Below are 24598 nucleotides of genomic sequence, written 5' to 3' on the forward strand. Positions count from 1 at the left end.
GATGGGGTCTCAGCGTTTAGGGCCATGGCTGGGAGTGAGCATGTGCCTCTGGTTGGCTGCTTCCCAGACCCCTCCAGCATCAGTTATCAGATTCATGATCCCGTGACTGATAAAATAAATATTTAATTCTATTAGCTCTTAAATTGGATCTTAGAAAATTTAGTTTCCTTCATCATTCTTGTCCAATTGGATAATGGAATAAATTCTGATATTTCAGTTTCTTTTAACAAGGTAATAATAAGCATGTAATTTAATTATCAGAATACAAATTTTAAAGCAAGGTTGTTTTTTTAAAAACTCATCGGTAGCCACAGTAAAGAAGTAAAGAATTTAATGTGCCACCAAATGAGCACATCTTAGGAAACAGTATATTTGCATGATTAAGAGCATAGACATGGGTTTAAGAGCAACTAGACTCTAGGCTTGGTTCTACCTTGTGTTTGCTGTGTGACCTTAGACAGATCATTTGATCTCCTTAGCTCTAGATCTGTAATTTATGGACTCGTATAATAGTAATAATGCCCATGGTAAAGGGTGGTTGTGAGGACTCAAGGAAATATTTATACGTAGGAAGGTTTTGTCATCACAGAGCCTGAGGCAGGCAGTCACACCACCATTGTCAAATTCCCTACAAACACCGAACAGAAGGCTACTCTTTGGAGTGTTGACTATAAAAATGACACATGTGTAGACAGGCAATATTTACATGTGGTCTTAGGCTGAGATCCCTGGGAAATGCACTCTGAGGCTGAGGTCTCCCTGCCTAAGTACCCTTGGGCTCCACCGCACCTTTGGGAGACTGAGGAAAGGATAATGGGATGAGGGAGGAGGTGACAGCGATGCAGTCATGCGCTGGCCTCCACACGCCCCAGGACTATAACTTATCTGCACGCTTCCTGGGAGCAGAGTCTCTATCACACTGTGATAAGCTCGGTTAACAGCAAAGGCCATCACAGGGAATGAGCTGTGTAAGAAGATTGGCTAAAGAAGGGTCTGAATCCACTGTCCCGAAGCCCGCGGCAGCCGTTTCCCAAGATCTCCAGCGTTGCTGCACTGGGTCTGCAATGGGTCTTTGCTGTACTAGGTCTCACCTCGGTTCACGTTCAGGAGCCCAAATGCGAAACGTTAAGTCACACTTCCCAGGAATCTCACTCTCCTTGCCGATAGGCCTGTTTCTCCCGGTAAGGTCCCGCTCACTTTCCCAGCCCTCTCCAGCTTGCCGGTACATTCCAGGCTCCCTGGCTCTGCTCTGCCTCTCAGACGTGCTGGCCTTGCCCCTGCCTGAGACACTTTGCACCAGTGGGTCCCTGTGTTTGGGACACTCCTCGCCTCCCGCTCCTCACCCGCCTCCAGGAGGCTCACTGTCACCCCATCCAGTGTAAGCCAGTACTTGATAGGATCATTATGGGCTTTTTGTTTGTCTGTTGTTTTTGCTTTTTACTTCTCCCCTCTACCCAGAAGGCCAGCTCCAGGAGCCAGGGACCCCTCAGGAAATAGGAGTCCGATTCCTGCGCATCCAGCTAAACCAGGATTTTGCCTTTTTACGTAACGTGTGTGGGCCCTGCGAGCCTGTGTTGTCAGCTTTAGCCGGAGCAGGAGGATCATATCTGAGTGGCGTTTCTCCCGAGGACGAGAGGGAGTCACAGTGGAAAGAATGTTCGGAGTGTTAAGTAGATGATGGGTGCCTCTTGTGTTCATTCATGTGGCTGTTCATACTTTTTACAGAGCGTACTGTATCATTTGGAATCTACTCAGTATTTAACACAAAATATTTTAAAAGAAAAATGTTTTGTAAATTGGATTTGATTTTATATCCCTGACTATACATTCCCATGGAATTTTAATGAAGAAACAAAACACCTTATGAAAATGTATGGATTCGATGGAATAGTGGATAGAAACTGAAGAAAAAATCTGAAACCACCTTAAAGAAAAATAACTTTTAAAATTCAGACCCAGCGTGGAAAATTATCTATCATATATCCCCACTCAAAAGTCACGTAAAATACCCTGAAAAAAAAAAACGGAAACTAAAATGATAGCTGTTACATTTCTCAGTTTTCTTGGTATGTGGACATTCGTCATCTGGAATGTGTGAGTTTCCCAAATCTCCGCCTTGCAGGCCATGCAGTGACTGATATGTGTCTCAGCTTGTTAGAAGCCCGAGGATTGGATTCAAGTCTCCCTTTAACCTTTACTGATGCTTAATTTAAAATAGAGAAAATCAAAATGTAGAAGGTGAGACAAGAAAATAAAAGGCCGTGGGAGATTTTTTTCTGGCTTCATAGGAAAAAGCTAACAAGTAAATGAGAATTTGTCACTTAATGTGGAACACCTAACATTCTCTGAGCTAAAGAGCAGATGAAGGGGTGCAGACTCTGGAGGCAGACTCTCTGGCCGCCTCACCAGAACGTGCCTGTCCCCCCTCGTCTTGACCGTGTATTTTTCCCCACAAGGGGATTCTGTCAGAGGCATCAGTCTGGTTGTGTTGATGTTATCTCGAGAAGAATCTTGTTTTCTATAAAAATTTAAACATTTCTATAAGGCAAAGAAGCTTGGGGCATTAAAAAATGGCATGGATGCTTGACAAATGGAGAATGATTGTGTGAACAGTGTAAGTGGCCGAACTGAGAGAAGATGAGGCTTCCTGGGGTTGGTATCTGGAGCACATCTTTGAGGCACATCAACTCTGCTTCCCCCAGTTGTTTATGAAACACTTGAACACTTGTCTAGCTACACAGTGCAAACACAGCTGCTTTGTGAATTTAATTTGAAGGAAGATGGAAAAGCTCTATAGAGCCTGGCAAGGTATAAAATGATCTACTTAGAAAACACAGATAAATATCGCTGTAAGACTGAAGACAGCGAAAGACAATCTCTTTTCCTCTAGGGTTATTGTTGCACTTGTCAGTCTATCCAATTCCCAACTTTCTGGTCATTTTCTTTATCGAGATTAAGTGTCCAGATTAAGGCATTGATGTGTTTAGAAGAAATGGATCTTAGTGAGGAGGATGCAGGGCTCAGGGGCCCCCGGTACGTGCCCTGCTAAACGAGCCCTGTGTACTATGAGCCTCTGAGCATTTGTCATGACAAAAGAGATGATTAGGTTAACTAAGTCAGTTGCTGATCAGAGACTTGCCTGGTTTTGAAAATGGAGTTGACTTTCAAGTTATACCTCGTTTCCATGTACTTGTTTATTTGGTCAGAGGGGACGGTGGTGGTGGGAGAGAAAGACACTTTTACTTTTAGAATTAGAATCGTGCATTCTGTAACCTATTGCAGAGAGAAGATCTTTGTGTTTTTAACAGATTTTATAGGAAGTCCACATAGATTTCAATAACTCCATGTACTTTCCATTTAGTTTCATTGTACTTCCTAAATGAGTTCAGTTGTATTGAGTTTGGGTGACTGCCGGGCTCATGCTGCCAAACACAACAGATTACCAAAAGTCCCTCTGTAGCCTTCTAATAAGCAGCTACCCCCACCGTGACATATGTGAACACGGGCCGTCTGGGTACTCTGAATGCCACTATCCAAAACTTACAGTATTCTAACACATCAGTGCATAATGCTGTGTAAGGGGCTGCTCTTATTTCTCTGTACTTCACTATGTTCTAACTTTTAAGAGAGAAGTGAACCCTAGATAATCACTGTGGTTTAGAATCACTTCTACCCCCCAAAAGCCATAATTTTTTTTATAAATTCAACCATAACTTTATATTTTTTTAAGATTTATTTTTAGAAAAAGGGAAAGAAACATCAACGTGTGGTTGTCTCTCTCACGCCCTCTACTGGGACTTTGCCTGCAACTCAGGCATGTGCCCTGACTGGGATTCGAACCAGTGACTCTTTGGTTCCCAGCCCAGCACTCAGTCCACTGAGCCACACCAGCCTTGGTCAACTGTAACTTTAATTACAAGATCTACTTAAAAAAAATTAACCACTCTTTATCTGTGCATATATGACACTCTTTCCCCTTCATTCCATCCACCTGAGCTTCAAAGTGTTGTCCCTATATCTTTCTTGTACCAGCTGGTCAGCCTTCTGCTAGGACTCCTTCTACTGACAGTTATTTTACTTAGTCTTTCAGAAAGGATGAAGCTGATGCAACAGCCATTTGTTCACAGGTACTCTCGAGAGTAGTTTATTTTGTTCTGGAGAGTCTGTGGAGGTATGCTCCACTGCAAATTAGGGCTTTTTAGTGACAGAGGAGAAGATGACAGAACCCCATCAGCCTTGTCAGAGGTTCCCTGACCTCATTATTGTTAATGGATCATGGTAATTCAGCCTGTTGTGAAATCTCGTGTTCAATTATGCAGGATAATGAGTGCCTCAAAACTTAATATGTCTCAACTGCAGTCCCTATTACAGGGCTCGTTCAGTGCCTTTAAAAGTGGAAGGTTTTAGATAGAGTGGTTCACTGTTACATCCAAATAAAAGTGATCCCCCGTATTCAGACTGTCGTGATTTTAAGTATCTGATTTGGTTTTCAAATCTGAGAGGACTGCTATATACCTTTGTATTTCCCTGTGTAGGGGACTGTGCAGGAAAATTAGGACAGGTTGATTCACTTTTAATTGTTAATTCTGGAATTCTAAAAGCATGCAAATGGCATTTGTCTTTGGATTCACAGAAACTCTCGATATTCAGAGTGTGAATTATTCAAGCTCCCACAACACATGCACTTTCGCTTTTCAAGCATGAGTTATAATTTAATTAAAAACTTCTGGTGCATTGCTAGCGTTTTAAATATTAATATGTTCCATGGATCACTTCCGATTATCTACTGTCTTGAAATTCTTGAAGCTGTCAGATTTTTAAGATTCCCAAAGTTGCACTTGGAATTGTCTGTTGAGGCAAAGGGGACTGTGATAATTACGCACATCCATTAGGATGAGCAGAGGAGATAAACTTTGGGGACGCTTAATGGGCATGTCTCCGTGACAGCCAGCAAAGAGCATTTGGGAAGATTGAGGACGGATTTGAATGCAGTTGAAAATATACCCTCATTATGGACACCAGTGGAATGCATGGCAAATGTTGAATTCCCCAGAAGAGTGGCATGGTGGGAAAGCTTTGAAATCCACTGGGGCCACCGTCCAAATCATTCCCTTCCCTCCACATCTTCCTGCCGTCAGAATTGCCTTGAGGTGCCCTGCTCCGTCCCTGCGTCTCTGAAAAGGGGCCACCTGTTGACCTGTGTTTCAGATCGTCCGGAGGTACATCAAGGACTGGCTGGAAAGAACGAAGCCCCCGTTCGGCGCTGTCAGCAGCAGCGTGCTCCTCATGATCATCTACACGACGTTCTGCGGCACGTTCTCCAACCCGAACATCGACCTGGACAGACTCAGCCTCGTCGTCGTTCTGTTCATCAGTAAGTCTCTGTCCCCTCGGCCTCCTCCACAGCAAAGCGCAGCCACTTGTGTTTCCTAAATCAATTTTGAGTGTTAATTTGGTTAGAAAAGGAGACTGCTTTTTGTACTCTGGTACGTACTCGGTGACTTTATCACGCACACCTGTCCTCAAAAAGACCCCAGCAATGGCCTTTGTCTTTTTACGTCTGATTTACAGTGATTGAAGCCAGATGAAAGAAGCCATAGTATCTGTCAAGTTCAAATGTTAGATTAGCACTTTCTTGCCAATTTGTACTACTTTAATGGATCTTATTTTTTATCATGAGTGAAAAGTAGGATTTCTACCATATGATACTACTTTTTAATAACAGGTGGCTAAAATGGGAATATTTACATCCTCTTTCTATACTCAAAGTAATATAATTTTACTGTGAGAAGTAGCAGACTGTAAAACACAGTGCAGGCTCAAGAATTTGTTAATGTGTTATGCGTTGGATGAGAAGGCAGAACAGCAGAGTTGCCATAGAGACCATATTTCAGGCCCTCAGGCTGGAAATATGTCTTCTGTGGCCCTTGAGTAAACTTTGCTGACTTCTGCTCCAGAACAGAGATGCCCTGGCAGGGGGCAGCAGCAGCCACAGAAGAGGTCAGCCTGGGTGTACAAGCCACTCAGTCTTGGCCTCTCAGTCTCGGTCAAGGTGTAGGCAGAGCTCAGAACAATAGTTTTAAATGTAATAAGTAATTAAAACACTGGTTGTTCACCCAAAAAAAAAAGAAAGAAATCTTTTGTTCTATTTATCCTGTACTACCAAAGGCAACTTTTGGTAATTGCCCTATCAAATAATCTTATGTTATTAAAATCAAAGTGAGTTACTCCAAAATATTTATTATAGCCTACGGTATTCATGCCGTTTGCTGTAAATACTCAGTATAAACAAACCAGCCCTCTCTAAACTGAACAAATTAAATAACCAAATCTCAAGTCAAAGAGGGTTTTAGATCTGTTGTGAGCAGTAGACCTCATAGATTTTGTCTGAGGATATTGTCAATAAGAACAGGTTGAGTCCCACTGATTTTGATGATTTTATCACTCCAGCAACTTATGCTTATTTATTCATTTGTTTTTCTATTTGAGTTCTCATAAATTTCAGATCAAATGAAGCATACCAATAAATATGCTGCAGATACTGCTTTTATAGGCCTAATTTAGATTCAATCTTTTTTTTTTCCAGTATTTTCCATTCAGCTGAGTTTTATGCTTTTAACCTTCATCTTTTCAACACGGTAAGTGATTTGGTATTTCTTGCTGTACTGCTTTTCTAAATAAGGACCCATGCTCTTGACTGGACCTCTGCCACCACACTGTTCCCGTCTTTCTCCTGACTGCCTGGCCTTTCCTTCTTGCTCCTGCCACCCTCGAGTTGGAGACATTCTGAAAGGCTCTGTCCTTGGGCCTCGTCTCACGTGGGCACAGCGCGTGCTTAGGCAGCCTCTGCGTTCTGCTGGCCCGAGCAGGCAGCTGGTGATCGGCAAGCCCGGCCCTGGGTTCCCGCACGCCTTCCTACTTTAGCACTCGCCGTTTGGGCGTCCTCACCTGCCTGTCTCCGTCAGACCCCACACTCAAGGTACTCACAATGGAATTCATCTTTCCCCCAACACTTTCTTTCTCTCACTTGTTTACTTCCTGTTAATGGAACCACCGTCCATGGAGTTACTCAGACCAGCATCCTTCACGTCATTAGTTTTTAAAAATCTCTTGACCCTCCCTCTGTAATATTTTTTGTGCTTCTGAAGCCTCATCTTGCTCGAGACTATTGCGATGGCTGTCTTACTGGTATTCTCACTTCTAGACCAAATGTGTTTTATGCATTTCACGTTGCTTCCAATGACTCAAAGTTCTGCGGGTAGTGCTCGTGTGTAGAGATCTGCCCAGGGTATCTAGTACCCGCAGAGTGAAGTTCACTTTGGGGCAAAGGGCAGCATCGGCCTCGTGAACCGCTACTAGCAATCATGCCGTCTACGCCTGTGATGGAGGGAAAGTCTCTGCCGTTCCCTGAAAGAACCGCGTTCTCATCTCTGTCCTTCGCTAAGGCTACCCCTATGTCAAAATTGGTTTCCACATCCTACTTCATCTTTCCTGGTCTTAGAGACTCGCCTCCAATGCAACTTCTTCCACCGGCGTTATACACTCCACAGATATTACTTGAGCCTTTGGAATGAGAAAGTCACCATAGCGAATGTTAGAAGCAAGAGGTGATTTCGGTCCTGCACGAGCTCATAGACGAGATGCACACAGTGTCCTCTCAGTGGCGCAGGGAGCCAGCCTGCTGTAGGTTCAAAGAAGGAAGCACTTCCAAAGAAAGTGGTAGAACAAGGCTTCCTGGCAAAGAAGGGGTTTCCCATGAGTCATAAAGATGGCCAACAGTTTCGCAAACAGAGAGGCAAAGAGGGGGTCATGGTCGGAGAAAAAGCAACTATGCAAATGGGGCGTGTGCACACATACCACGCTGGGACAAGGAGAGCAGAGGAAGGACCTGAAAAGGGGAGCTTGGGACCAGCCGCCAGGCCCTCGAATGCTGGGTGGTGGTGACATCTGGGTCGCTTATGAGGCCGACGCTGTCAGGGCTGTGAGGGCTTGGGCCTCACGTGTGGTAGTTGACCCTATGGCCCTTGGTCAAGCAGGAGGCTGATCAAAAAAAGCTCACTGATCAGTGTAATTTGAAGCATTTTTACCACACCTGTGGCCGTGACTTTTTGAGTAAGAGTAAAGCCTAGAGCCCCTAGGTTCCAGAGAAAGTGTGACCTATTTGGGTAAGTCTGAGAGTGGGAGCTATTTTCAAGGCTTTTTTGGTAAATGGCTTGTTAGGTCACCTTAGGAATGATGGTTTGCCTTTCACCAGCTGTTTGTTTACTGGTCCTCGTGGCCGAGTGATCATCTCACCCCTCTCCTGTCCTGTTGGATGAGGTCAGCTGAGGATCCTGTCAGTGACTGAAAAACTCTCAACACATCCAGAGTGGCCACTGTCAGGGTTGCTGAAGGAGAGACGGTGGTATCACTGCTGGCCGAATTAAAATTCGGAATTCCAGCCTGAAGTAGACTGGACTTACACGAGGCCTTGTGGTGTCGAGACCCTTTTGTTCTACCTTACTCTGCCTCCACCGCAGCTCTGCTGCGTTTCCACCTGGCCTGGCCCGATGTCGGACGTGCCCGTCCTCCCACCAACACCAGAATGTGGAGTGGCTGTCATCCTGCTCCTTGCTCAGGGTGTGTAGCCACTAGATAGTCCGTTAACAGTTGGGGATTTTTCAGTTGGCCCAAACTTGGAAGGTGGTTTTCACTTTGTTTCCATGCCGAGAGACCCTGTAGCACCTCAGGGTTCTGTTGGAGGATTGAAATGGCGAGCACTACGGAGCCTGCCCCGTGCCGGGCGTTGTGCTGGGGCGCGTGTGCGTGCTGGTTCTTGTAAGTCTGGCAACAACGACCGTGATACTACGCGTGTTAGTTTTGCAGATGAGGACCCACGCTCAGAGCAGTTTAGTAACTCACCTAAAATTAGATTTTAGTAACTTAGTGACTTCCCCAAAGTCGGATGGCAAATAGTGCACCAAGAATGGAAGTCCACTCCCATTTGCTGTTTCCCAAAGTGCTGACCTGTGCTTTTTCCACTGCATAAAACTACCTCCCTTACCTTCAAAATCTGTGATGCTTGTCTTGCTTAGGGAATTTACAGAGAATCTTTAACTGGATTCTTCAAGTCCACGCAGAAACAGAAACAAATTAATCAGAGATACCAAGAGTTGGAACAAGGACCCATTGGTTTATGTGCTGTTTAATTTAATTTTCTTGCCCTACTTTTTGTTCCTTCCTATTTAAAACGGGTAAAATTGGCCTGTGGGTTTCTTTTGTCTTTTTGTTACCAATTCAGTAAATGTAAAACCAATCCAAATATCCAGACACAAAAAATCAGCATGGAAATCTATCTTTTTTGCACAGCATGTCCTCTGACCTCCCATGGTGGAAGTTTAGCATAACCCAGGAGAGACCCAGCCTGAAAAATTCAACTCTCCTGCAACACTCTGCCTACCTAGTTAACATTTCTTAGATTGACTGACTGGCATGTTGTCATTCTGGTGTCTGGCATGTGAACTTCTTCTACTCTGAGTATTTAAAACACATTTGAGGATTATTATGCGGTGTTCTCACTGCCCTCGCTATAGAGCAGTGTTCAGGTTGTAAATCCCACCTGTGGCGCCTAGCAGACTTGAGTTTCAGTCCTGTTTAATGACTTTGTAACTTCGTCTCTTTCCTCATTTATAAAATGGAGACAGTAGTCATGCCTATTAGCATTTCCAACTTTGTAAAACATTCTTTTTGACGTTTCTTTGTCATAGTTGCTAGGAAATGAGAGTTGATTCATCAAACCAAGAGTCAGCCATCCACAATGACCAAAGCTTTCTACAACTTTGAGAAGCTGTCAATGTTAAAAAAAAAAAAAAGGCTGAAAAAAGCTTGGAAAAAGAACGCAGTCATTGGGAGCCTTTTAAAAATATATAAAAGACAGTTTGATAAGCAGATAACAGAGTAATAAAAACCAAGAATGTCACTAGAGTGACAAAAGAAACCATTAACAAGGGAAAAGGAAGAAAACAAATATTCAAATATTTGTGTAGGCCTTCTAATCATTATCAGTAGGCTTTTACTGTGCTGTCTCCCGGGCCCCTCAGCCCCTCAGCACAGCCCCGGGAGGGAGGAGGGCGGGGGCGGAAGGAGGGGAGGGAGAGGAGGAAGCCCACGCTGCTACTAACGGTAAGGGCATTTTTTTGAGTGCCACTCAGCTGACACAGGGGGTCGTCTCCTAAAATGAGCAAAGACAAAATGCACCAGGTCCAGGGGTTAACAAAGGAAAGCGCTTTACATGGAAGCTTCCTCCTCTCAGAACAGCGGGCTCAAACACACTCTCTCAGAGGGGCTTTTGTACCCCCATTCTGAGGTTCTACCAGTAAAACCGTCTGACACGTTTTCCTTTGTGGGCACCACAAAGGAAGGCAAAATAAATATCATGTGGAAAACACTGATTGAAAGCTTTGTAAGAGAATAGAAAGACCAGCTGGGAAGGAAAGGAAATAAACATCTCAGGGGAAGCCAAAGTGATCAAAAGAATTATAAAAACAGGATAAAAAGAAAATCAATATTAAAAAGAGATAAAGTAGAATTAGAAAATAAATAGTAATGTGATTCCTTTAAAAAATGTGAGCAGACACAACAGAGATGCTAATCACTGAAAATAATTATGGTCATGACTATTTCAGTGCAACACACAGCACTCCTCGTTTTTCTGTGCCTTTCGACCCTCAAGCCCTCCCTCTCCCTGGAGAGTGTGGCTCAGGGAAGGGCGCTGAACATGATAGCTGATCTCATCCACTATATTTTGTGGTGGTTTTTTTGGTGTTTTTAAAATAATTTTCTCTTCCGAGGCAACCTTATCTCCAGGGTGTGGGGCAGCCTACCTACTGGTCATGAGACTTGAAGGAAGTTGTGTAACCCTCCTGTGCTTTGCGGTCCCTTTGTGGAAAAAGCAGGGCAACCGGACCGTGCAGGGAAGGAAGGAGTACTGGCAGCGAAGGGCTTAGAAAGCAGTCGGTGTTTCCTGCTGTGGTTATTCAGTCCCGTGCTCACCATCCTCTCGGGGAACGGAGGACCAAGTGAGCGTCTGCCGCTCCGTGGGCTTCTCCAAGGTCCTGGTACTTGATAAGTAGAGTGTAAGTCAGCCCTGTTCAGGGGGAATATTGTTTGTAACCTTACACTCCATTTTCAGTTGCTGGTCCTTGCTCCCGACTGACCAACTCTGTGAGTAGAGCTGCGGGGCCAGCAGCCTCCCGAGGGGGCCTAGCTTTGGTCTCCTTCCCCCAAACCAAGGGCAGCTAAGCGTGTCCTCAGATACCCACTTCAGCCACACTGCAGGCTGCTCTGACCAGCGGCAGCCAGAGCAGCCGGTTAAATCAGAACCTTCTTGACCAGAGAGATTTTGGCACATTGGAAATGTGCTATAATCCAGAAAAGAGTAAATACGAAGCAGAACAAAGTTCACCAAAGGAGATGTGTATTGCCAGACTCTCTCTTGGGGGAAAATCCAGGGGCACGAATCCAGATGCAGCCACCACTGGTTCTACACCAGGGCAGCAGGAGACAGGAAAGCAATACATGTGAATACCTGCCTTCGTTGTGTTGCGGGCACTGCAGGCACTGCTGGAGAACGTTCTGGAACTAGCCCAGTAGTCGTGCTGTGTGCTGTACAGTCTCGATGCTGTGTGCGGTCCCGTGTGCTCAAAGCTTCCGATTTCTCTTTCCTCCTTCCTCCTTCGACAAAGCAACACGAACAGTAAAATAACTGGCACGTATTAAACATTCACAGTGTGCCAGATTTGTAACAAACAGGGGCATTTATCCTGACAGTGAGCTTCAGAGGCAGGCAGAAAGATGGTCTAGATTTAAATTTTGGTGCATTTGCCCCAAAAGTCCATGCTCTTAAGCTGTCAGGAAGGAACGTGTATTTCATGGAGGCCAACACTTGACAAGTTCCTTTAATTCTGTCTTCGTGTCTCTTACCGCCATCCCCCGCCCTCGCCGTGGTTCGCCCTGCCTTGTCTCATCATCCTCAGGCATTTATTGCTCCATGTGCCTCTTTAACTTCCTTGTCCCATCTTATCAAGGCCACACTGCTTGTCACAAGCCAGTGTCCCCACACACAAGTCAGCCGGAAGAACTGCTGTCTGCCCGTGGCCCCCGCGTGCCCATATTCAGTCTCACTATTCCTGACCTCAAGTACACGCCTGCGCATGTCGAAACCTGTTCTTTCAAGCCTGGATCAACTGTCATCGCCTCCAAGAGGTTCTCTGCGCCCCATCATCATCCCCGAGTCCCCTGCCAAGCTGGAGATAACCCTTCCTTCCAGTGCCAAAACTCCCTCACTCTCCTTCCCCCTCACTTGTCCTTGGTCTCTTTCTCTTTCATGGAGCACATATCTGTCTTCCTTTGCTCCGTGCATTTACAGAACCTCAGAGTTCCTTTCACGTTAGGCCTCCATCACATCATGGTGAATGAAGGGGTCGGGGAATACGTCGGGCATGTCGTACAATGTTTAAAAAATAAGAGTGGGACCACAGTGCAAATAGGAGAGTGGAATGGGGGAACAGTAAGGCAGTCTTGTTATACTCGAGTGATACATATCCGCAGAGAGTTCTCAACCGAGGTGAGACGCCAGAAATGCAGTTCGGGAAGTTGTCGTCAAACAGTGAGCTGGAGGGGAGACTGTTCAGGAAGCGTGAGCCTGTGCCACTCTTCAGGGGAGCAAAGACCAAAGGACGATCAACTCTCTTACCATGTGTCCAGGGGTGAGGAGGAGGCGGAGGAGGGGGCCCCTCTGCCCTGCAGTGAGTATGTGACAAAGAAAACAGTATGCAGGGCCCTGTTTAGAGAAGACTGTCTCCCAACAAAAGTTGTATGTGAGGCTCAGGTTCCTAAGGGACTGGCGGGATCTCCCCCTTTATAGGTCCCAGAGGTTGCCAGATCATTACGTCTGCAAGTACACAGACGCAGTCAGCGTCTGGAGCACTTTCCCATTTGCTGACTCTTGGCTGAGTTCAGGGCGGGGAATGAGTAGATGTGCTGTGTCTCCAAACCCCGATGCTGCAGGAAGGAATCGCTTCTAACAGACCAGGGACCCAGAATAATAACTACATTGCTAACCCTTGTCCCAGCTCTCTCAGTCTTCATCATCCAAACCAGGAAACCCGAGTATGATATGCACCATGACCCCCATAACATTTAACGGCCTTTGACTGAGTTTTTTTTTTATACTGAACATATTATATAGTAATAGTGGGAAACGGCAGTGAAGAGTGCAGGCACAGGAGCCGGGCTGGACTGAAACCCTGGCTTTGTCACTCAGCAGCTCCGGGGCCCTGGGTAACTCATGCAACTTGTACGCGCCGCAGTTTTCTCAACTCTGGGGAGAGGCACCTATGCCGTCAGATGCCCGTCTTACAGAATTGTTATTTTTACATGCAGAATACTTGATATACGGCAACTGCTGAAATGATAAGTTTCTTTTACTAAAGCATATGATGCCAAATCTTTGTTCACGCCGTGTGTTTCTCAGATTGGGATTGGGTCTGTTTGCTGCCGGGACACGCTGCTCCGTGCCTGAGCAGTTTGCAGATGTGCAGACCCTTTCAAGCCACGAGGGGAATGTCCAGTGATAGCTGGAGCCTCAGCTGGCCGAGTGCTTGCTGCGTGATTCTCATGGAGTCCCGTGCCATAAGTTGATGACAAGTGTGATCTTGGGAGACCTCTACCACACAATTTTAAAACTGTCTCCTTTTCAAGGATAAATGACTCAGAAATGGTTCTCAAAAAAGAAATTCAGACACTTGTGTACATTTGGGCATAGAACTCCTTCTGTCACTGAGACTGATTAAAGGGATGTTAATGGGAAGGTAAGTACTACATTTGATTTAGGATATGTTAAATAGGCTTTTCATAAAAGTATTTGTAAAGTACTTTCTTCTTTTTTTCTTTTTGCCCCTAGGAACAATTCAGGTTTCACACCAGCAGACACTGTGGCTATCATTTTCTGCTCTACACACAAATCCCTCACATTGGGTAAGTGAATCACAGACCTACAAACTAATTTAATATTACCCTCAGATAGTTGTATCTTATGATTGTGAAATTAAAAGGAATGGGGTTTTGTCCACTCTGTTAAAGAACACTAGCAATATGAGAATGAATCATCACTTTGAAATACCCTCGTATGATTGAATCAATTTCCGAGGGCCTGAAAAGTCTTTTCGGTTCTCGTAAAAGGTTTTCAATATAGAACATCAGTGTTAGAGGCTGGGGCCGGGGGCACAATGGGCAAAAACTTGTCTTTGGAAGGCTCTGGAGCTGCCTCTGGGAAATGTTAACCTTATTCTCTGAAAGCTTAGAGCAAGGTGGAAATCATGTTATGTCTCTAATTTGATATTCACATTAGTTTGAAGTCCATTTCAGAATGTTATATTCCTTCTATAAAGAAACACATTATCATTATTATTAACTCAATGTCATTAGCACCTAAAGTGAAATAAATATTTATTTAATAGACAAAAAATAGATCGAGAAGAAAGATGCCATTTTCAACTTAGTTTTGTCCAGTTTAGTGGCGTTGTCCCAATAACATGTCAGGACATCCAGAACTCAGGTTTTCAGTCATTAAAAGTCATTAAGCAATGAACAACTTTATGGAAACGCGTGTCACTCACAAACGCCTTGGGCTGGGAGGCGCGTGGAGGTAGAAACCCGTCATAAGAACTTTATGCGTTGGCACGTGACTCATTGGAGAGAAGGGAGAACGTGATGTCACTCTGAGTCTGCGAGGTGGTGAGTTCAGCCTGAAACCGGAAGGCGAAGACATTCCATAATGTCTTTACTAGCCCCACACACATCTGTCTGCTCCAGTCTGTTGTCAGTCTTGCCAAGTTAGGAAAATGATTTAAAAATTGGATAAACTCTTTAAGGAGCAATTGCTACCTAGGGCCATAGCTTATCTGAATAAATTGTTAGTGCATATATACATACATGTATATACACATGTATGTGTACATATACATATATGTGTGTATACTATTCATACATTGCTGTGTGTTTGATAGGTTTTCCTTATAATTGACATCAAATTGAAGTTGAAGGAGCTTCCAAAGCCACATCCCAATCCTGATTTTGTGATCTTGGACAAATCACGTAACTTCCTTGAACCTTAGCTTTCTCATCTGCAAAATGTGGGGGGAGGGGAGTGGTAATAATCCTCACTTTGCCAGGGGATTGTCAAGATTAAAAATAACACTTGTTAAGGACCTAGCACAGTACTGGGAGTTGGCAGCCGCAGCTGGTAGTCAGTCCGCGCCAGAATGTGTGTGAATTGCTGTGGACTGGATGAGATAACCCTCCGAGAAGCTGGGCATCCTGCCTGGCACGGAGCAGACGGTCTTTCAGCGGTAGCTGTTGCTACTGGTTATTTTCTCACGACAGTATTTATGACTCTTACCATTCCCAGGGTTCTAGTCGCCCATTTTGTAGATTTTCATGTAACGGATGTGGTTTAATTGCTGACCTCCAAGAAATCTTCTCACACTGTTTTTCTCCATGTGGTTATCATGATGCAATGTCTGGATGTCTTTCTGGGTCTCCTAAAAAGTAAGGGGCTGTTATAAAGGTAGCAAGTCCAGAGGCAGACGCCACCAGATGCTTCAGATGCCCCAACTCAGGGATCCAGTGGGCCCGGGGCCTCAGGCAGGTGCTGAGCCAATGCACTTGAGCATTTGTGCCGTGGGCTTTTGCACCCAACCCACCCCTGGTGGGTTACTTTCATCAGGAAAACCTAAATGGATTTTTTGGTTTCTCCCTGGTGGTCTGTGCTGGAGCTAGCTGTGTTGAACAAAGAGCTCCACCCAAAAGCATGGTCCTCCACTCTCAGTATTCTCCTCTTTTCTCTAAGCAAAACAGTCATTCACTCTGTCTTTCTGTCTCTTTTTTCTTCCTAATCCCAAATCCATACTCGTCTCTTCTTGATGCTTCCTGAAAGCTAAATTTCAAACAAACAGGTGCTTGAAAACCAATCGACATTTTGATAAAAAGGGTTGGGTCAATTTGGATTTTGTTTGCCTCTGTAGCATTCTCACATATCTAAGTATCCGTGTAGTGTAAATCCTTAGTTACTTCTGTAACAGGATAGACTTAATCTCTCTTGAAACTATGAAACCTAAATACTCATCTGGACTCTTCCTCTGATACTTCCCCAGGGGTCCGTTCTCTGGTTCTCAGGTTAGGGACCGTTAGTTCCGACTCGACTGTTTTATCATGCCTTGATCACACCTGGCTTCCCTCCTGCAGTCCCCTAGCCATGGCTTGTCCAGAAACGGCCCCTTTGCTGCCGTCCCTGTCTCAGAGAGGGGGCATGATGGCCCCTGTCCCAGGAGCCATCTTAGTCTTGCACAGAGCTGGGGCCCCTATTGCTGGAACGGCCTTGTTCAGCCTGTGAGTTGACTCTGTCAGTTTTCACAAGTTCCAATACACGCTTCTGTCTCCCGGTGACCTGCCATTGCTGGTGCAGAGGCTGTGTCACTCACTGACCTAATGCGACTTCTTGTCTGCATGGGTGAGAATTACCCTAACGCAACTTCTCATCCGCATAGAAAGGAAAAAACATCACGTTAAGTGTGATGAATACGTATTTCAGAAAGGAGGGGGAAAATTCAGATCATTTCACTTGGAGTTGTACTTTCTCTCCCCTCACACACAGATGAAACACAACAGATTGTACCTACTTGGAATTTAGAAAACGTATCTATCCCTTTTGCAATCACTGTCATAGTATTCTTCTCATGGTTTCACACACACACACACACACACAACATCGCAAATAGGATACTTGAGAAATACGCTCCAGTATTTCGCATTCAGTATTCGGAGTTAAGAATACGTCACTGCAGGCCAAGAGGTAACCACAGAACCGAAGCTGCAGACTCCTGCCGGAGAAGCCTTCTGAACATTCTCTTGTACATACACTCTCAGTCTCTTTTACTGTCCTTGCCTTGGCCCCGTCTCAGTCTCTTCCCTGTACCTGCACCCACGCACATGCTGAATTTGATTCATTGCTTTTATTAGTGCATTTGCCATTGATTGATTAGTTCTTCGTATTAGTACTTTTTCTATTGATTGATTGCAGATGAAGTGACTATTTGACCTTTAATTATGAGGCTTCCTATTGAAAATGACATTGAGCTATGGCTTCACATAATCCATCTGGAAAGCCTGACATGATGCCGTTCCCTGGAGTTCGTTCAGGGAGAAAGAGGAGGCCTGCAGGGAGGGCAGCGCCGTCACTGGGCCGCGTCTGAACCAACGCGCCGGGCTCATCTGCCATGCCCCCGAAGCTGCAGCTCAGGGCTGCAGGGAGTTTTAGATTTGGGGAGGACGGCATCCCTTGCCGCGGGGTGCCGTAAAAGCCAGGAACTCCCCCAGAGTGACCTCTAGCTGGATTCTGGTATTTGTGTGGTAATGAGGAGGGGTTCTACATAGCGGAGATGGAGGGACAGTGCGTACCCTAGTTAACAATGGCTCAGTGCCCCGCGGGTCGATAGATCTCATCAAGAAAGAAATTCGATCCTAGACACCCTGTGGAATTAGTGTTCTATTCTGTTTGTCTTTTCCTTTTGAGTATTCAAATCACTTTGCTTGTCTAGAGTTCTAACAGAAGGAGAAAAGTTTCTTACTCTACCTGGAAAGAGGATGTTTCAGGCTGTTTGAGATCCTTAAGTTAAGTGTATGTGTCAGGTTTTGATGTTTTTAAACAGCAACATGGGAGTGTGCACCTTGACAACGTGTCACCCGGCTGTTGGGAGGTCACTCGTGCAACTCCTGCCTGTTTTCTTTCTCCAGAAGCATTTCTCAGTTGAAAGAATGCTCTCTAAATTTTAAGAGGAGTATCATGATCAACATTTATTAGAAGTCCACTCTGTGTCTTACTGCTCAGAGATTCTTTTGCACAAATGCAAACCAAGCAGCCATTCCTCACAACCTTTACCCTTTGTTGCCATCGTCTGCTGAACTGTGACAAAAAACTGCAGTATACAAAAAGAAGATAACTTTTTCATAGCCATTGGGTTCTGGAAAGAGTAGAAAGAACACGGACCTGATTCTAGTCAGCGTTCAAGTTCCAGTTCTCTCCCCAGAAGGTGGACCACGTCACTGAACCAGCATGGCCCTGATTTCCTCGGCTGTGAAATGAGCAGTGGACCGCACGGGGCTGCAGGCCGCTGCAGCCGTGAGTCTCAGTGCCCAGGGCTGACGTCCCCTCTGTAAGCCTCCCTCCTAGGCATGGAGCGGAAACAAGTTCTTGGAAGGAAAGATTCTGTAAATAATGTTACAATATCGCAGGAAAGGAAACAGGGCTGTCACTTCCTCTGAAGAGATCAGAGACATATCGTGACACGCTCCAAAGATTTTCATAGAGAAACAAAGTCTGAAAAGGTTCCCGTGTTCGATTGTACTTGGAAGCTTTGCAAGAATAGTAAGCGATTACCTGTAGCTTGGGCTGAAAGCATCATTTAATACCATCTACGTTATTTTCTCAAAAGGCAATGGAATTGAAATGTGAAAGTTAGCCATCCCGTTTTTCTTTTTTCTTAAACTTCATCTGTGATGCTCCTTGGCACATGAAGACTAGTGTCTTGTAAAACCACGCTGCTTAGCGTGGGAAGCACTTTTTCACAGCACTTAACCCACTGAGTGCTGTTACCTAAACCAGGTGGAATCAGTGGTTCTCTTATTTTGCATACAGAGAAATGAGAGCATAGAAATAAAGCTAAGAATGTATCCCAGACCATGTAGAGACTAGATTCTGGGCTTGCAAGCATCCGGGCACTGCATTGGGTAACAGGATACTACGAAAGCACTTAGAAGACCGGAAAGCGCACTACTGATTCCAGCTATGGGAATTGTGCAGTCCCGGCGAGGGTTTCGATTGTTATATCAATTGTTTAAAAAAGAAAATTACTTCTGATTGTGTTGCTGGTGATGCAGTGGTTTTAAAGTACCCGGTGCCTATCGTTGTGCCCATCGGCACAGGCTTCCGTGTGGCCCAGCCACACACTGGCACCCGTTCCTTTTGCTTTATTTATTAACCAAAAGCTGTAGGCTCTTTAATGTGAGCCTTGATGAGACAGCCCGTACCCTGTGTGAGGCCACACTGTGTGCGCCCCCTTCCTGCACACTCAGAGCCACAGGCTGCCTGACAGTGAGCGGTTCCAGGGGCAGCAGAGCGCAGAGTGAAGGCAGCAGACAGGAGTTTGCCTTTGGGGCAGAGCCGAGACTTTCCGTCCTGCAGTTTGGCCCTGGGGTCACAGTTCTGTAGGGCATGGCTGTCTGGGGGCCCTGCAGATTCTGACTGATTTCTGACAGATTTTAAGGATGCCCCTGAAATGACCAAAGTGCCAGATCGTGCCGCCGTGCCCAGGGGCAGCGGGCAGGGCCGGTGGTTTGGTGCTGTTTCCTGATCCACAGAAAGAGGTAAGTGTAAGTCCTCTGACGCATTGGTACACTCAACATCCCTCTGAGGCTCCGGACTATTTTGTTTTGAACTTTTGATTCTGAGTTTGGTGTCTGAAAACCGCTGCTAGTACATCTAGACTTCGTGATCACGTTTTAGGAAGTCTCCTGGTTCCGGGTGGCAAGTATGCAGTCAAAGACAACGCCACCTCCATGGCGGGCACCCAGGCCAACTCTCGAGTGCCAGGCACCTCAGTGATGTATCAGGGGACACCTGCCTGGACCCACAATGGCCAGCGCCCCGCACCTCTCCTCACCGACGTCTCCTAGGCTGGGTCGTATCCTCTTCCTCGAACAGTTACCGTGTGGACCTGGGCCTCTGCTGCTGCCTTTTAATGAACTTGAGCCCAGATTTCCAATACCATGTAAGAACCAGAGATAAATTAAGACTCAGAATAATAATTCTTGATTTGTAGTGAAAGATCACCTACATGTAGACTTCATTAATTCAGCTTCTATAACAGAGTTTCTATACCTTTTGTTGATTTATTTTTAAAATTCCCTATTCATAATGTTTTCAATAGTAGGAATAATAACAACTGACATTAACTGAGTACTTAATAGGCAAACACTGTGCTAAGTGCTTATTATACAAAGTAATTTACCTGAAAATACTGTTGCGTCGACAGTGCACGATGGTGCTGGTTCATTCAGACATCAGCACGAGGGACAGACAGCCGCTCGAGTGGGAGAGTCCGTGCCGAGCTGCAATGAGAGCCCTGCCCAAGGTCCTGGGCTGCGACCCGGCAGCTGGTGTCCGTCCCCTGGTCCCCTAACTGCGGCAGACTCAGACTGGATAGCCTCTGGGGCCCTTCCAGTTGTAACGCTCAGTGGCTCTCTGACTTTGAAAGACTTAAGTGTTCCCTTCAGAACCTTGAGTCGTTCAGAGGGACACCCTAGGAGGAGCATTGCTCAGAGGGTGGCCCCCAAAGCTCTAGCACATCGCTTCCTTAAAAAAACTTGGATTCCCGGGCCTCACCTGAGGCCCACTGACTCGGAGTTTTTAAGAATCAAACCCTGGAGACTGTTCTTTGTAACACACTGGAAAAAAGAGTATCATGCCCACGGAAGTTTGAGAGCCACCACATCACATGCACCCACGTCACATACACCCACAGTCACCTCCAGCTCCCAGGGGTGCTGGCCCAGGACCCCAGGTTCTCAGAGAGGCTTTTGACCTGGCAGAGCATTCGGTCCGGTTTTAGTAGGTGCACTTTGTTGATGGGGGAACCAGTTTGAGTGGCCCTGGGTTGTTAGTTTTGGTGTTTTTTAGTCAGCCATGGTGCACCCCACTTTTAGATACTTTTATCTCGTCATTAGCCAAAGGAGATACTTAGGACACAGATGTTCTCGTGACACACTCCTGAGCACTATGAAGAAGTCAAATAAACAGTAAATGTTTTAATCAGCAACTCCGGAGGCCTGGGCCCCAATGCCTAGGAGTCACATACATCCTCGTCCCATGGCATCTAGGAAGGACCACTATCTGCTCCTGTTGTCTAATCTGCAGCTGCGGTCCCCACTCTTTTGCCTGATGTTTAGGTGTCCCTTTGCATTCTTCTCATGCCCGTCCAGTCAAGCCACAGACTTGGACGTGTAAGGGTGCAGGTGTTTACAAAGTAGGCCCGATGACAAGAAAACCATTCGTTCAGGGTCTGTGGTCCCCAGGCCCCAGAAGGGAGGCTTGGTTCCAGTAAGACCATGTCTTCCCAGCTGCCTGAGGGTAAAAAATGTGTGTATATGTGTATTCGAAATAATTTCACAAACCCTACTATTTGAGGGTTATCCTTTTATAAATCCTTTTATGAAAGGAATGATGTATGGCTTTAAAAAAAATCCCACAGTGTAATTGATACTGTGGAAAGACCCAAGAAACCAGGACAGAATCCCCTCATTCCAGAAGGCAGAAAACCCAATAGACACAGAAGCCCTCGTCAGCGAACCGTGGGCAGGGGGGGGCCAGCAGAGGTCTGGGCGCCTCCCAGTAGGAAGTTGCAGGGTCTGTGGTCTTCCACAGCGTGTCACCATTCTCAGCAGGTCCAGGGAGATGTCAGTAACCAGCCCTTCCTCTGCCTGTCCTGTGGACTACTGCATTTGAGCCCCACAGTCCCGTTCCATACTGCTCTAATAGTAATAATAAGAATAGCTCTCATTTAGGGGCGCTGACTCTAGGCCTGGCACTGTACTAGGTGCTTCGCACACACTGTCTTCCTGAAGCCCCCAACCACCGTCTGAAATAGTCTTTGCAGCCTCCTTTACAGCAGAGGTTGGAAACCGAGCATATTAGGGTCAGCTCACTCAATCCCATAGTTGGTAGGTGGCACATTCGGGGCTTGAACCCAGGTCTCTGGTGTCAAATTCAGCATCCTTCCCATTGCACCCGTGGTACTCTAGAAATACCTAGGAAGGGTGTGACATTTGTGTGCTGCTCCCTTAGTCTCAGAGACACAGCAGGAGGGAGACAGGCCACATGCATCCACTGCATGGCAGCCGAGCCCACCTTGCAGCGGTTCCCCTGCAGCCCACCACCAAGGAGACAGGAACACCCCGTGAGGTGTTGGGCGGCACCTCACATTGCAGACCCAGCCTTCATCCCAATGGCTTCCTGCTGACAGGTCTTAGTGTGCATGCTTTTAATTCCATGGTTTGTGTCTGCTTCAGAGTAAAAACCTCCTTGTCACAGTTAGAAGTAGCTCCAAAGAGATTAATGTTACACATTAATGATCATGCTTCCAAAAGGGAAATGCCACAGGAAGTGAGGGGGTCACTTTCTATCGTTCTAGGGCCTGCCGTTTCTGAAGAGGCCTGCGCCCCATGTGGGAGATGGCCGCGGCCCTTTCCCAGTGCTTCCTGTCCGTCTCCGCCCTGGCTGGCAGTTGCAGGGGGCTTCGGTTTTCACGACCACGATTCATATCGGAACGTGGGCCTCCAGCAGCACTGAAATGTGCATCAGAGAACGACAGGTGTTTGCTGTGAGCAAAGTGAGGGATCTTGCCCCGGAGGCCACCAGCAGAGGGACAGATGACAACTGTCATTTGAGAGCTGCATTGTGCCAATTCTTTATTCGCTCATGTCTCTTCCAAAAAGTTCCCATAGAAGTGGAAGCAGACACTGTAAGCCAGTTTGCATGTATTTAATGAACAGTAAACAAATAGATGAACCTGTGGCTGCAAAATGAGGGTGACACTGCCACCTCCTTGTCCCCATCTGCAGCCCATCCGAGCAACTCCAGACAGAAATTAAAGTCAGATGCCCAATGTTTAAAAGTGTGGGGTGTAACTTTTTGGAAAGTTATGCGGGGAATAGGAGGAGATGTAAAATTGGGCAAAACTCAAAGATATTCTGGGTCCCGGGAAGCCAGCTCCTCCGGAGTGTCACCTGTCCTGAAGCTGAGCACATGGGCGAAACTAGCAGTCACCCTTTCCAAAGCTGCCTTCGCTGCGCGTTTGCTCCATGCACTAGCGCTTGAGTGTGCAGTGGAATACTGTGCTGTTCTACACTGGCACTGGCACCCAAGTACTGCTAGAGCAAACTTTCTACACATTAGTAAGAAACAAACCCCTCCACACCTGAGAGCAAGTGCAGAAATGTGAAGGAGGCAGTGGGGTCAATGAAAAGGGGGTTAAAAAAATAATTGACTTGATTCATCCATTCATTCAACAAGTGTTTGTTTAGTGCCTGGTATGTGTCAGGCCCTGTGTTGACCCTATAGGGTACAGAAATGAACAAAACACCAAAAAACTTTCCCTCCTTGTCTCGCTTCCATTTTTAGTGAGGTTAAACAGACAAACATCTATATATATGGTGCTTCAGATGGTGGTGTCATGGGAGAAAGTGAAAGCAGGAAGGAGAATAAGGAGTGCCAGAGTGGAGGCGAAATGGCTTCAGGCTTAAGGGTGACATTGGATCCAAGACCTGAAGCCAAGAGGATGCAAGCTGTGTGGCTATTTCTGGGAAGGAGATTCCAACCAAGGGGCAAGGAGGGTCAAGGGGCCTGAGGCAACAGTGTGCTTGGCAAGTTGAGGGGACAGGAAGGGGCCAGTGTGCAGGGGGCAGGATGAGGGAGGAAAAGAGTTATAGGGTATGTGGTAAAAAATAACAGAAGAAGGACAAGCAACATTGTGTGAAACCCACTGGCCATGAAGAGGGGAGGCCATGAGGGTGTTTGGAGTAGTCGAGCAACAAGACGCAGCTTCCACTTTGAAAAGATCTCCACGGCTGCTGTGCTAAGTAAAGGTGGTTTGGATGGGTGAAAGCGTGCTGCAATGAGAAACAGACCCAGTAAGAGGCTTTAATCCGGACAAAAGTGATGTTGGTGGAATGGTGAGACATGCTGGATTCTGGATATATTTAGATTGCAGAGCTAATAGGACTTGCTGGGGAATTGAGTTTGTGTGTAAGAGAAAGAACTGAAGACATTGCTAGGCATTTGGCCTGAGGGACTGGAAGGACGGAGTGGCCCTTCACTGGACTGGGAAAGATTACAGAGGAGCCGGTTCGGGATGTGGGGGCGGACCACCAGGCCTGCTTTGAGAGTGTTAGGTTTGAGATGCCTTTTCGACATCCAGTGGAGAGTTGGCTTTGTAAGTTTAGAATCTGGTCCAGGCTGGGGTTTTCAGCATATCGATATATAAAGCTCTCAAACTGGATGATATCATTAAAGAGTCAGTAGATGGGGGAAAGAGCTCTGAGATGGAGCCCTGAGGCATTCCAGGGGTGAGAGAGGGTGTGACATTATTTTGATAATAAAATGATGAGAAATTCTAAGTCAGCCAGACACAGAGACATCCAGACTGGTGAGCCTGCATCCCTCTCCTGTCTCATGAGGTTGAAGTGAACATTAAATTAGAAAGTAGATGTAAGAACACTGTGGCACATTACAAACGGAAGGCCCTGGCACTCACTTGATGCCTACTCCATGCTGGGCACTGAATAAGGCCCATAAATTGCCTTGCCATCTCATTTATTCCTCACAGCAGCCCTGCACAGTGGCCGTTATTGATCACATTGTCCAAACTGGGAAACGGAGCCTGCGGAGGCCCAAGGACCCACCCCTGTTTGCATAGCAAGGAAACAGCAGAGCTGGTCCACAGCAGCT

General features: G+C 46.1%; 1 protein-coding gene across 1 annotated transcript in view; it reads left to right on the top strand.

Moving 5' to 3' along the window:
- Positions 1-24598, top strand: part of SLC10A7 (solute carrier family 10 member 7) — a 194127-nt gene that overhangs the window by 155535 nt on the left and 13994 nt on the right. The window contains exons 8-10 of the mRNA XM_037058439.1: positions 5209-5374; positions 6587-6638; positions 13943-14016. Coding sequence (XP_036914334.1) covers positions 5209-5374; positions 6587-6638; positions 13943-14016 — 292 coding nt within the window. The remainder of the gene's footprint in view (positions 1-5208; positions 5375-6586; positions 6639-13942; positions 14017-24598) is intronic.

Source organism: Sturnira hondurensis, unplaced genomic scaffold (assembly GCF_014824575.4).
Source record: "Sturnira hondurensis isolate 20B ecotype Veracruz unplaced genomic scaffold, ASM1482457v3 Scaffold0010128, whole genome shotgun sequence".
Lineage (NCBI taxonomy): Eukaryota > Metazoa > Chordata > Mammalia > Chiroptera > Phyllostomidae > Sturnira > Sturnira hondurensis.